This window comes from Lutra lutra, chromosome 4 (genome assembly GCF_902655055.1).
Source record: "Lutra lutra chromosome 4, mLutLut1.2, whole genome shotgun sequence".
NCBI classification, from domain to species: domain Eukaryota; kingdom Metazoa; phylum Chordata; class Mammalia; order Carnivora; family Mustelidae; genus Lutra; species Lutra lutra.
The window spans coordinates 64791177-64804998 of NC_062281.1; the positions used below are offsets into that span (position 1 = coordinate 64791177).

Consider the following 13822-nt stretch of genomic DNA (forward strand, 5'->3'; position numbering starts at 1 on the left):
ACTTAGATCCATTCACTTAGCATCAATGCATAATATATTCCAAAAGCGAGCATATATCAAATGCAAAATGGATAACCTTAATTAGGTTCAGTAATTGGATAAATGGTCAAACAATTTTCATTTGCATATGCTTTGGGCATGCACTTCATTCCTTATTGATCTGCTTTATTGAATTAACATTTCAATTATTTGTTTTGATAGGAACAGGGAAGATAATCATAGGAAGGAGCAGTGGTAGAGAGTATGTCTCTTGCTGCTGCACAAAACACACATAGCATGTGATGATACCAAACAGCTAACTCCCAGAGAGACCTGAACGGCACATCTTGGCACATGTGGGTAAGTATAATGTTTATTCATCTAAAAAATGAGAAATTATTATAAAAATATAAGAGGTAGAAAACCCTACACAAGTTAAAATACAGAAAAATTTTAAGCAAAGTTATTTGAATCAGGCAATATTTAATGTATCAAATAGTAATCTTAATAACTAGGTACAAAGGAATCTAAACCCAGGACACTAACCATGTCAAAAGGCAGCAGACATCCTGACCACCCCAGAATCCTTTGCCAAGGTTAGTGTTCTCTGATTACACATTTAGGCACCCCCTGGTTATAAGAATACTTGTTTATTATTGATATTATAAAAATAACCATTCTCTAAATTATTACACATAGTAAATAAAATTAGAACTATACATAAGGATTTGAATAATTGCAATTTCTTTAAGGACCATCTGCAACTTCTGCCTGCTTCACAGACCTGTAGGGGAGAAACAAAACAAAAGAAAATGTGCTTAATAATACATCTACAATGAAACACATTAAGAAGAAAGTTTGGGACCTTAATGCTTTCCTGTACTCTGTATGAACTTTTACAATGGCAGTGACCTTAGGGTACCACCACTATCAACTGTACTTTGCTGTCAGAATGTCAATTTCTGGTATCTATATAAACCCTTTTTGTATATTTAATTAGAAGTAGATATTCTACAGATATCTTGGACTGTTGAAAAAGACTTGCTTCCCTCCCTTCCTGTAGGAGGGAGCCAAGGGAGAAATATAGCCAATGAGAAATACTTGCAAGGCATGTATACAATTACTATCTTGGAAGGAATTATGAAAACTGAATTTAGGAAACTAGTGTGGCATAAGATAGATCAGGCAATATCCTTACTTTAGCACTGGAACTATGTGCCCATACTGCTTGATTGAAAAGAATTCCTTTATTTTTTTCCTAGAGGAATATGATTATGATGGCAAAGGGAAAGATACATGCTTCTAGAATATTTTATCTGTTTTTTTTCTGTTTTGTTATATTTAATATTTGTATTAAATATTTGATTAATATATTCATATAATTTATTATATTTAATATTTCAGATTCATCTACTAGACCATGAATACTTTGAAAGAAAAATATCAATCTCCAACTTACTTATAGGACCTGAAAGAATATTTTGCACATGGTGTTTGCTCAGTAAGTTTTTGTATGGTGGGAAAGAGAGAGAGGAGAAAGGGAGAAAAAGAGGAAAGAAGGGAATCCAGTTATTTTTGCATGTATTTTCCCTTATCTGGAATACTTTATTTACCCCAACCAATCCCAGCTAACTCCTTTATCTAATTAACTCCTACTCCTTTAGGACTTAGTCATCAATATCACTTTCTTTAGGCTCTTTGACCATGATTCAAGGTAGAATTCTCTGCTGCATGCACCTATCTCACCCTAGTTACATAAGGATAATCTGCAGTGTTTTATGTAAATCATGTTCAACGTATGACTTCATCATTTAGTAAGCGTATGTCACATATGATAGTGACATGTTATTCTCTGGCATAGTTTTAGGTCTTTATTAAATATGCATCAAATGAATGATTTACTTATTTAGATCTTTTGGACAGAAGGGCCATATACCTATGTCTTATACAAAGAACATGCGGAGGACTAAAGAAGAGAACAGCATGATCTGTGTGTTCTACGATGGTAGAGGAAGAGAGAGAAAACTTCTGTCCGTGATACAAAAAGAACCAGAAAGAAGGCAGCTACAAGGATTCAGATTTGGGGGCAAAAAAAGAGAATAACCTCACCTGAAGTAGGTTTTAAACATTTTATACAACTTAGGCAAATACTGTTTGTTTGCTTGTCTGCTTTGTCACCATATTGTATGTTACATCCCCATGACTTATTTATTTCATGATGGGAAGTTTGTGCTTTTTGATCACCTTCACCTATTTGCCCAATCCCTGCCTCTGGCTAGCACCAATCTCTTTTCCATACCTATGAGCTTGGTTTTTGTTTTTGTTTAGATTCCACATATAAGTGAGAGAAGATGTCATTTGTTTTTCTCTGACTAATTTCAATCAGCAAAATATCCTCAAGTTTCATCCATGTTGTTGCAAATGGCAAAAGTTCATTCTTTATGGCTGAATAATATTCCATTATATATGCATACCACATTTTCTTTATCCATTTATCTGTTGATGGGCACTGACGTTTTTTGCATATCTTGGCTATTGTAAATAGGGCACAGAACATGGGGATGCAGATATCTTTTCAAGACATTTTTGTTTGTAAATATATGATCATGTGTGTATTTATGCATTGTATATGATAGAAATGGATTTATTTAATATACTGTTTTATAACTCTTTAATGTAACATTACTAGAATATTTCCACATCAGACTATAGATATAGATATACAGATAGATGGATCTAGTTACTATCAATATAAATACATGTATTTATCCAGTGAATATAAATCTCATCCTTCATAAGATATACAGTATTCCATTATATAGATGCTATACTTTTTTAATCAATTCTCTTTTATTGGTCATTGGCTTGTTCACAGCTTTTCACATGTTTTCCATGTTTTAATATAAAACATTTTTTGTTTTATTATAAAACATGTGCAATGAACATAATATTCTGGTAACAACACAGTAGAGGCATAGCAGAAAGTATTTCTTTAGGTGATTTGTTAATATAGAATTATTAGGTTAATGAGCAATTAGACCAGGATACAATTGAATGAGCAACCATAGGAGGTAGTATATTTCCCACTACTCAAGATATTGATGTAAAGATTGAATGTCTATTTTGTAGGGGCACAGTAGAGAAGAAATCAGCATTAGATCAGAAGAGAAGTAGAGGTTCTAAAATTCTCTCTAATTTTGATATTCTTTGATTCTCTGAGTGCTAAGGACAGACTCAACCTTTTGCTTCTCTCTGTAACACACTTGGGAGAAGAAACTATGAATTATTTATATTATATATCCAGTTTATATATTAGCCTCTTATCCATAGATGTAAAATTGTTCTGAGATTCTGTATCTTTAAGATATATTTAATGGTGTCATAAAGTCCATGATCTTCACACATTGGGGGAATATGTTTTCATCTCAGTTCTACCTAAAAGTGATTTTCCTGACAAGGGGAAGGGATTTAAATTCCCATCCCACTTCCTCAGCGTGGGAGAATACAGACTCAATGAGAAGCCTGAGATCCATAGAACATAACAAAAAGAGAAATGAAACATTATACAGAATAGGAGGGAACTCTGTTTCTTGCTAGAGATCATGAGAACTATGCATTAAAAAAATCTGAACTTGGAACAGTTGTGGATAGTACCCATAATTACCTGACATTGATATTAAGTGCCCTGAGCAAACATACCAGAGTAGACCAGGGTAGGACAAGAAGAGCATGGAACACAAAGGAGAAGATCAGCAGAACCTGCGCAGTGAAAGAAAAAGAGATAATATGCTGGACCAGGAAAAAAGAAATCTATTAAACATAATTCCTTAGCCGATTAATTGAAATTAATATCAAAAAACTTAGAGATTTTTTTTTACTTAGAGTATATAGTGAGCTGGAATTACATATAAGTTAACTGCTTAATAGTGTGTATATTCTTATCCATACTGCAGTCATTTTCAATTCAAACCTCTGCTGAATTTTAAATAAAATATAGGCAAAATGCCCTGCAGCTGGTGTTATGAATATATATGTGGACTTTAAGAAGACCTCACATGAATCATATTCATAATTCTTATGTCCAGCATGGGTTAGGAAAGAAAGTAACAGTTCAGGTGGCTACCCTAACACAACCTAGTCAGGATTGGATATATATACGTCACAGAATGGTGATGCTATCATATTTGCAATTTCATGTCATCATCACAAAGTTATTATGGTATTTATAAAAGTAGTACATATAAATACATAGACACTTTATTCTTAATGCCTGGCACATAACATTACATGCTAAATGTAATTCCGCTGAATGCATCCCTGAGGCAGAAGAACAGTGGGACAAAGAGACAGGAGTATTCTAGGTTAAAGGAATGGCAAAGTAGAATGGAGGATAAAAGCAGACTATAGGTATAGATATACAGATAGATGGATCCAGTTACTATCAGTATAAGTACATGTATTTATGTACATAGATGAACTAAAGAGATCCAGGGAGATGAACTAAAGAGATCAAGGGAGATAAGCAATTCCATATATCTTGAAGAGAAAGGAAATAGATTAAGTCCAAGTTTTCCAAAGCAGATCTTGGAATGCTAGTCCTGCATGGTGTTAATATGAATGATCCACAAAAAATAGCTCCTTGGTCAAAGAATTTTGGACAGGGATGCCTGGGTGGTTCAGTTGGTTAAGTGTCTGCCTTCAGCTCAGGTCATGACCCAAGGGTGCTGGGATCAAGTCCAGCATCAGGCTCCTTGCTCAGCAGGGAGCCTGCTTCTCCCTCTCCCTTTGCTGCTTCCCCTGCTTGTTTTCCCTCTCATTCTCTCTCTCCATCAAATAAATAAATAAATAAAATCTTAAAAAAACAATTTTGGACAGCAACATACCATATCTGCTTTTTGCAGAATCAAAATACACACAAGCATATTAAATAAAGGCTCTCAGAAGTCTTATGTAACTTGGTATTTATCAAAGTTAAATAAATTTATGTACTAAATCAAACTGTAACTGTATATTTATCAAAGTTATTTGATATTAGATTTTCATATAACTCATTTTTTTTAAAGATTTTATTTATTTGTCAGAGAGAGAGGAGAGTGAGCGAGCACAGGCAGACAGAATGGCAGGCAGAGGCAGAGGGAGAAGCAGGCTCCCCGCCAAGCAAGGAGCCCGATGTGGGACTCCATCCCAGGACGCTGGGATCATGACCTGAGCGGAAGGCAGCTGCTTAACCAACTGAGCCACCCAGGCGTCCCATATAACTCATTTTTTTAAAATCTGTAGTGATCCATTGGTAAATTCTTTTTCAACTAGAGTCTAAGACACATATCAATGCAATTGCTGTTTCGCATAATTCAGCAACAAAATTTGAAAAAGTGTGGGTTTTGTACTCAGACCTGAGTTCAAATTCTGATTCCACCCATTCTTCTATACATGACTCTGCGCAAGTTTGCTCAGTATGCCCCTCAGAGGGTGGTTAAAAGGGAAACACCTTTGCAAGAATCATTAAATAGTAGATATTTGATAATTTTACAGTATTCAAATTTAGATAAATAGGAACTACAAAAAAAGTCGGACTGAAAGTAATGATTGTATGGATGGAGTACTTGATAAACCTTTAGAAATCTTACACATGGAAGGGTTTTGAATGAAATAATGATGCATTCATATTTACATGTTTTTTTACCATCCAAAGATATTAAAGATGCCTGCAAGAGAGCAATTGAATTAATGCTCTGTATTAGTGGCTCTCAAATTTTAAGTGTATTAGAATCATCTGGAGGGTTTTGTAAAACACAGGTTGCCCAGACTTCACTATTAGAGTTTCTGACTTAGCGGTTATGCAGAGGGATCCAAGGAAATTGTGTTTCTTTCCATTTCCAAAGAGATCCTGATGCTAATGCTTGTGTGGCTGGTTTGTAGACCACACTTTGTGTATCACTGCTCTGTGTAACATGGACTTTGGGTGAAGGATGAAGCCAGCTGTGGTTGGATACACTTGAAGAAAAAATAGTGAAGTTTCTAGGTACAAAATCAGATGGAAGTGTAAGTTTAGTAGTAAATGGGTAATCTCAAGGGCAGGAGGTTTGGTACAGAGAATGTATTACAGTAAGCTAAGATTTTAGAGTTGGATGCTATTTCACATTTGACCAAAAAAAAAAAAATTTACCTTAGATGATCACTACATTTGAGAGGCCAAAAAGTTGTAATAGTAGAGCAATTGGATAAGTCTCTCAAGTAGCAGTTAAGTTTTCCTAATGGTAAGATTGGGGCAGAGACAAAAGCAATGAATCAAATGTAAAAACCCCACACAAAAGATTAGGAGTGATCAGTAAGATTATCGTGACAAGGAAAGAAACAGGACAGCCAGACAAATGGTGTGAACCAAAAAAGGAGGAGAATTTCAAGTAGAATGTTAATGCTACCTCATGATACTTGACACCTGGCAACTGAAAGAAGAAGCAGGGATGCCTGAGTGGCTCAGTCAGTTGGGCATCTGCCTTTGGCTCAGGTCATGATTCCAGGGTCCTGGGATCCAGCCCCTCATTGGGCTCCTTGCTCATGGGGGAAACTGCTTCTCCCTCTGTCATGCCCCTAGTTTGTGCTTTCTCTCTCTCTCTCTCTGACAAATAAGTAAATAAAATCTTAAAAAAAAAAAAAGGAAATGGAAGAAGGAGCAGCTTCTCCTGCTAAAGGTTAGAGGGGTAGCAGTATTTTCTAGGAACCATTTCAAATAAGGTAAAAGAAAGGGAGGGGGCATGAAGAGTATTCTTTGAATAGCACTGATGGACAATCAGTTTGCAAATAAAATTCCAGTTCCATAGGGCACAGTGGAAAGATCTGGGAAATATAGCCACAGTGCTTGAGAAAACAAACATATGAAGAGACTTTATTTTGATAGGGGCAGTGGAGCAAGGCAAAGTGGCCAAAGATAATAGAAATAAAAGACAAAATTAGCTGATCTCAAGTTTCTGAATTGAACTTTGGCATAACACTCGCTCTTGTGTGGGAGCTGATGTACGTGTCCTTACACTGTTTCCCTCTGTGAAGCAGGACTGCTTACACTGGGGATGGCCCATTATTACCCATACTTAAGGGGATTAAGAAATGAAGTGCCTTTGGTTGGGGGAAGAAAAAGCAAACGAGAGAGTAGCCATAAAGTCTAGAAATAAAGGTAATATTTTTGTTTGCAGATTAGAACCTGCTTACTTGAATGCTATAGGTACAGATCTATTCAGTGAAAAATAGCAACACAAATCACCTGAGGCAGTGATCACAAATGCATATGTAGGGATAGATTTAAATGTTGCATTAACGCTCTATGTTCATTGCAACTCTGACTAAATTATCATTACAACAGAGGAAGAACACCCAGAACATATGAAATGTCATTGAACATATCACGTTTTGTTGTGTAGACTGATAAACTACTTATTACATATTTATGTCTATGTTTCTAGACATTGTGGCCTCCCTGAATAATCAGGAGGTAGAGACTCAGGCTTGGCCATTTCTCAAGTCACCTTCAAAGGTCACTTAAAAAATATGAACTAAATGAACTTCATTCATTCAATTCATTCAGTAAATATTTATTAAGTAATCAATAGTGAATATATAAATATTTATTAAATAAATGTGTTGAATACTTATAATGTCAGATAGGAACATTAAGAATAAATTTTCCCTAATAGGTTAATTTTGGGGATTAAATATGTGGAAGCAACTTATAAATTGTGAAGTCTTGAATAACTAGTAGAAACTTTCTGAAAATTATTTTAAATGTTAACAAATGGATAATCCTTTTGTCCTAATATGAAGGAGAAAGTCACATATAACATATGTTTAAGAATATAAGGAAAGCCATGTTGTTGGTCTGAAGAATGTTTAATTATACTGAAGTTGATATATAGTTTTGGTATATTTAGTCAACATTTCATAACAACTCATTTTGAAGAAATTTGGCAGCCTGCTTTGAACAGTTGTTGTATTTTTAATATCTAACTATGGGATTTAAAACATGCTTAGTGTAATTACTAAATGTTATTTATTTTATTTTGTCAAAACTTTAATTTTTAATGTTTATCATGTATGCCTCCCTTAATTTTCTGGATGACTTTGTATTGTAGATAACAATTTGGAACACAGTGTAAATTTAACTAAATCAAGTTGAAGTTTATATTAAAAGCAGATTTTTCTACCCAAATGTATTACTTTATGTTTCTTTATATGTCACTTTTTCTTATTTTCATGCTCTATGGTGTTTTCTTTATGATACAAACCTGCACTCAGTGAAATAATTCCTCGCTTGATACTATCTACATACACATTCTCCCTCCCCCCTCCTATTTTTAGCTTATAGAGATGGAATGGCATTCTTAGAGTAGAACATATGGCCTTGGACTGAGCTAGAATGTAGACTGTACTTATTAATTGTGTATCCTTGGGAAAGGATATTTAACAGATCTGAGTTTATAAAACCAGAGTAATATCATCTATATATTAAGTTGTCAAGATTAAACGAAATACTACATAGCACATACCATCAAAAATTTAATAAGTTCTCTCCCATTTTCTCTTCTTTTGAAGATACATGTGTTTCTATATAAGCCTTAAAATGTAAATGACTCATAGTAGGCTTTAAGGAGAAACAGAATGATATAATTCTAATTACTCAAATAGACTTTATAATTCTATTTTATGTTAGCCTATGTGACAATTTTCCAAATCATTATCAAATCATATATCCATTAGAGTATACACCAACTTTCTCAGTGAAAAGATTTACTATGCCACATTTTTGAGGTTCTGTGCTTAGAACTCCTCTTCTATCTTTATATACCTTCTTTATTATGCCTACACAACTAGTTTCTTCAGCTACAATGCGTATCTTCAGGCCAGGATTTCCTGTCAGATACTAGTAACAAATATATTTCAGCTTTTATTCCACCTTTTAGAAGACTATGCCAGTCAACTTTCAGTCTAGCTCAGACAGCGGAAATATAACATCATCTGGAGGAAAGAGTTTCTTCTTTGATTTTTTTTCCTTTAGTTTGAGGTAGATAAGAACTTAAGTTTGAAATAAGAGGAAAGAAGAGAGTGAAATAATAAGGTAGGTTGGGATCAATGATGGTATTGCTGCAAGTACCCCAGTGAGTAGAAATGAGATGAAAACTTCCAGCCTGGGAGAGTACATAAGAACAATGCATAAGATATTCATACCACCCATGAATCAGCCATGGGAGAGGTTACTCCTTTGGCCCCAAGGTAGGACTATAAAATCCTTCTCTTCTCTTCTAGTCCCAAGTCATTTTAGAAGCATCAAGCTGAATGCAAAAGCCATAGAAAATTAAGAAAATCAGAAAAAGGAACTGTGGCTTCACAAGTCAAGACAGATTATTTCTGTTTAGCAAGCAAAAAGCAAAAATTATCTGGCACAGAATCTTAAAGGAAAGCATTCTTTTTTACTCCCAAGAAGTTAATGTACCTCTGATAGTCAATTACTGAGAACCAAGCAACTGTAGATGAACCTGCGTATGAGCCCTTTCTCTGCAATTTACTAGCCTGGGGAGCACAGGGATAGAGAAAGACCTTATAGTCTTCCAACTCCTAATTTTTTCCCACTCCATCATAACATCTAGAAAGAGAAAATTAGCCTTCCACTGAGATAATTAAATCACACATGTGTACACTCACAATATAAAAGTGAGTCCATTAGTCAGTCACAGTAAGAACGTAGCAAGTGTCTGGGAACAAATAATGTCATTTAAAAAAGAATCAGTAAAGGTAAGTAGAAAACCTAATAAGAAGCAAGAGACAAGTCCCGTGGTTTAGAAAATAAATTGTCCTCTTTCTTTCTTTCTGCTCAAAGAGAAACCATTTTATATGATATATGCTTAGCCAAAACTTAGAATTTACTAATATTTAGCAAGCATATACTATGTGTCTGGCACTATGGCACAAATTAAAGCAATGAAGAAGAAATGTTTTCTTAGTTTTTGGAAACTAAATGCGATTATCGGAAAATGTTCCGATTTTGCCCACATTTACTGAAATATATTGAAGAAATATAATATCCAAGGTTGATTGGGTAAGTTATTCAGCTAGAGCATCAGGGATCCATCAAAATAATAAGGTATTAAATGGTCAATATTGGGGAGAATAAGAAAATAAACAGAAATGAGCATGGAATTTGGGGATATGTTCCTCTAAAGGTATCCATCCGTTATGGAAGAAAATCCTTAAAGGCTGACAACTTGCAAAAGATTCCTAGTGAGGGAGGACAAAAACTGGGGATCCAGGATTACTGAGGAAGATGATGCAGATTAATTTCCTAGGTTTGGGGTTGCTACTCTGAAGGGCCACACTATAAGAATAAGGGCAAAACAGAAATAAACTACCCTCTCAATGAATAAAGCCTACTTAAAATCTTCTCAACTTTGTGTTGAATTCAAATAATCTAAGATTGCCAGTACCCCAGAAACAAAGTAAAATCCTATCTAGAAGAAGATTACATCATTCTGGGCCACAAATTATCTTTGCAATTTTTCATATACAATTTGTACCTAATGTAAAATAAATAAACATGGTGACAACATCACGTGATCAAAAACCAAGAAAAAAATGACAGAGTAGAAAGACTCACAAGGAATCAAATAATGGACTTAAACCCAGATTTCAAAATAAGTATGGATAATAAGAAATGAAAAACAATATTTAAAGTTTTTGGAAAGAACTAGAAATTATAAATAAATCAATGAAAATGTTAAAATAAATATAGTATCTGAAATTTGAAAATAAGTATATGTGTTAAGCAGCAGATCTGATAGCACTGAAGAGAGAAATAATTAACTTGAGCATAGATCAGAATAAAACATCCACGATGATACACAGAAACAAACGGATAGAAAATGGAAGTGGGGCATATTTTTCATACAGTTGTAATGTTCAATATGTGTTAATTGCTGGCCATGGTAATTTTAAAACATAATCCCCAAAGTCTTTTACATTTTCTCATCATTTGCTAGAACATGTCTTTTGACCTTGAATCTATAGCCTGTGACAACATAATCAACAAAATAAATCAATTAATTAAAAAAAGAGACATCACTAAGGAACTGGAACACACTTTTCTAAAAGTTATAAGAGTATATTACCAATACTTTGTAAGAATGAATTCAAAAATTCTAATGGAATGAGCATATCTCTGGAAAAATTAAGCTTACCAAAATTGTCATAAGAGAAAATAGAAAATCTGAGTAGTCACACAGTTACTAAAGAAATTAAATTCATAGTTAAAAGTTTTTCACACGAAGAAATTTTGAAGTCATATAGCTCCACTACTGAATTCCTCTAATCTTTAAAAAAATAATTCAATGTTACACAAACACTTCCAGAGAATCCATCAGGAAATACTCCCCAACACATTTTATGAGGCTAGCTAATGTTGATTACAATGCATAAAAGAAGAACTGTGTTAAAGGGAAATCTTTTTGCCCAAATAAGCCAACTGAATTATAAATATAGATATAAAAATCCTAATCAAACTTTTACCAACATCCTTATCAAGTTAGATTTATTGCAAAAGACAATACCAGCTTAATTCTCAAAACCTAACCCATGAAATTAACCATACTAACGTAAGTGAGAAAAATGTTTAAAAATTGATTGAAATGTTTGCTAAATTTTGACATTTATTCATGATTAAAAAAAAAAAAGCTCAATAGATTCAGAATAGAAGAAAATTTTCTTAACCTAAAAAAAGTGTATATACACACACACACACACACACCCCTATAGCAAATATCATACAACATGATGCAAAATTGAAAGCTTTCCTTCTTAGATCAGGAATGAGACCTAATGCTTTCATTTCCTTAGAACGTATATCCAGAAAAGGGCTTGCTGGAGCATATGGAAGTCTTATTTTTACTTTTTTGAGTCATACTGTTTTCCATAATGGGTATACCAATTTACATTCCTACCAACAGTATACAGGGTTCTCTTTTTTCCACATCTTCACAAACTCTTATCTTTATGATTAAAGCCATTCTAAGAAGTGTGAGGTTATATCTCACTATGGTTTTGTTCGCATTTCCCTGATAATTAGTGAAGCTGAGCACATCTTTGTGTACCTATTGGCCATTTGTATTTCTTCTGTGGAAAATGTCTATTAAGTTTATTTGTCCATATTTTAATTGGATTATTTGGGTTTTCTTGTTGTTTTTGTTATTGAATTATATGTGTTTGTTATATATTTTGGCTATCAAATCCCCCATCAGATATATGGTTTAACAAAAATTCTCCAAGAATAAAAGGAAATTTCCTCAACCCAATTGTGGTCATTTGTGAAACTCCCACAGATAGTATCATAATCAATGGAGAAAATTGAAGGTTTTTCCTTTAAGATACAGTACAAGGCAAGTATGTCCATTCTTGCCACTTCTATTCAAAAGAGTACAGGAAGTGCTAGCAAAAGCAATCAGACAAGAAAAAGAAATAAAAGGCATCTGAATCAGAAAAGAGTACAATCATCATTGTTTGTAGATAGCATAATCCTATATATAGAAAATCTTAAAGACTCCATGCAAACACACACACACACACACACACACACACACACACACAAACCTGTTAGAACTAATAAATAAATCCAGTAAAGTTACAGAATACAAAAGCAACATACAAAAATCAGTGGTACTTCTGTATACTAAAATTGATCTATCTGAAAAGGAAATTTAAAAAAAGAACAATTCCATTTGTAATACCTCAAAGAATAAAATACTTAGGAATAAATTTAACCAAGAAGATGAAATATCTGTACACTAAAACTATAAAACAGTAATAAAAGAAATTGAAGAAGGCACAAATAAATGGACAGATATCCTATGCTGATGGATTGAAAGAATTAATATTGCTAAAATGGTCATACAAAATGATATACAGAGTCAATGCAATCTCTATAGAAATTCCAAAGGCATTTTTCACAGAAATAAAAAACAATTCTAAAATTCTTGTGGAACCACAAAAGACTCCTAATAGCCAAAGTAATCTTGTGAAAGAATAGAGCTGGAGGCATCACAGGTCCTAATTTCAAATTACATTACAAAGTGATACTAATCAATAGTATGGTACTGACACAAAAAGGGACATATGGACCAACAGAATAGTATAGGGAATCCAAAAATAAACCCAAGCATATAGGGTCAGCTAGTTGTTTTTGTTTTTGTTTTAACATATAATGTATTATTTGTTTTATGGATACAGGTCTGTGATCCATCAGTCTTACACAATTCACAGCACTCCCTGTAGTACCTCCCCAATGTCCATCACCCAGCCATCCCGTCCTTCCCACTCTCCTCCACTCCAGCAACCCTCAATTTGTTTCCTGAGATTAAGAGTCTCTTACATTTTGTCTCCCCCTCTGGTTTCATCTTATTTCATTTTTCCCTCCCTTCCCCTATGATCCTCTGTCTTGTTTCTCAAACCCCTCAAATCAGTGAGATCATATGATATTTGTCTTTCTCTTATTGACTTATTTAGCTTAGCATAATATCCTCTAGTTCCATCCACGTCATTGCAAATGGCAAGATTTGGGGGGTTTTATGGCTGCATAATATTCCATTATTATGTAACATGTAATTTATAATATATAATATATATATTTTATATATATATACCACAGAAACCACCATTACCTTGATCCCAAAACCAGTCAAAAACCCCATCAAAAAGAAGAATTACAGACCCATATCTTTAATAAACATGGATACAAAAATTCTCACCAAAATACTAGCCAGTAAGATCCAACAGTACATTAAAAGGATTATCCAACATGACCAAGTGGGAT

General features: G+C 33.9%; 1 protein-coding gene across 1 annotated transcript in view; it reads right to left on the minus strand.

Annotated features, from left to right (window-relative positions):
- Positions 1–3365: 3365 nt before the first annotated feature.
- The window catches only part of C4H8orf34 (chromosome 4 C8orf34 homolog), a 383506-nt gene continuing 373049 nt past the window's right edge, over positions 3366–13822 (minus strand). Inside the window, 1 exon segment of the mRNA XM_047728261.1 lies at positions 3366–3738. Coding sequence (XP_047584217.1) covers positions 3656–3738 — 83 coding nt within the window. The 3' untranslated portion in view covers positions 3366–3655.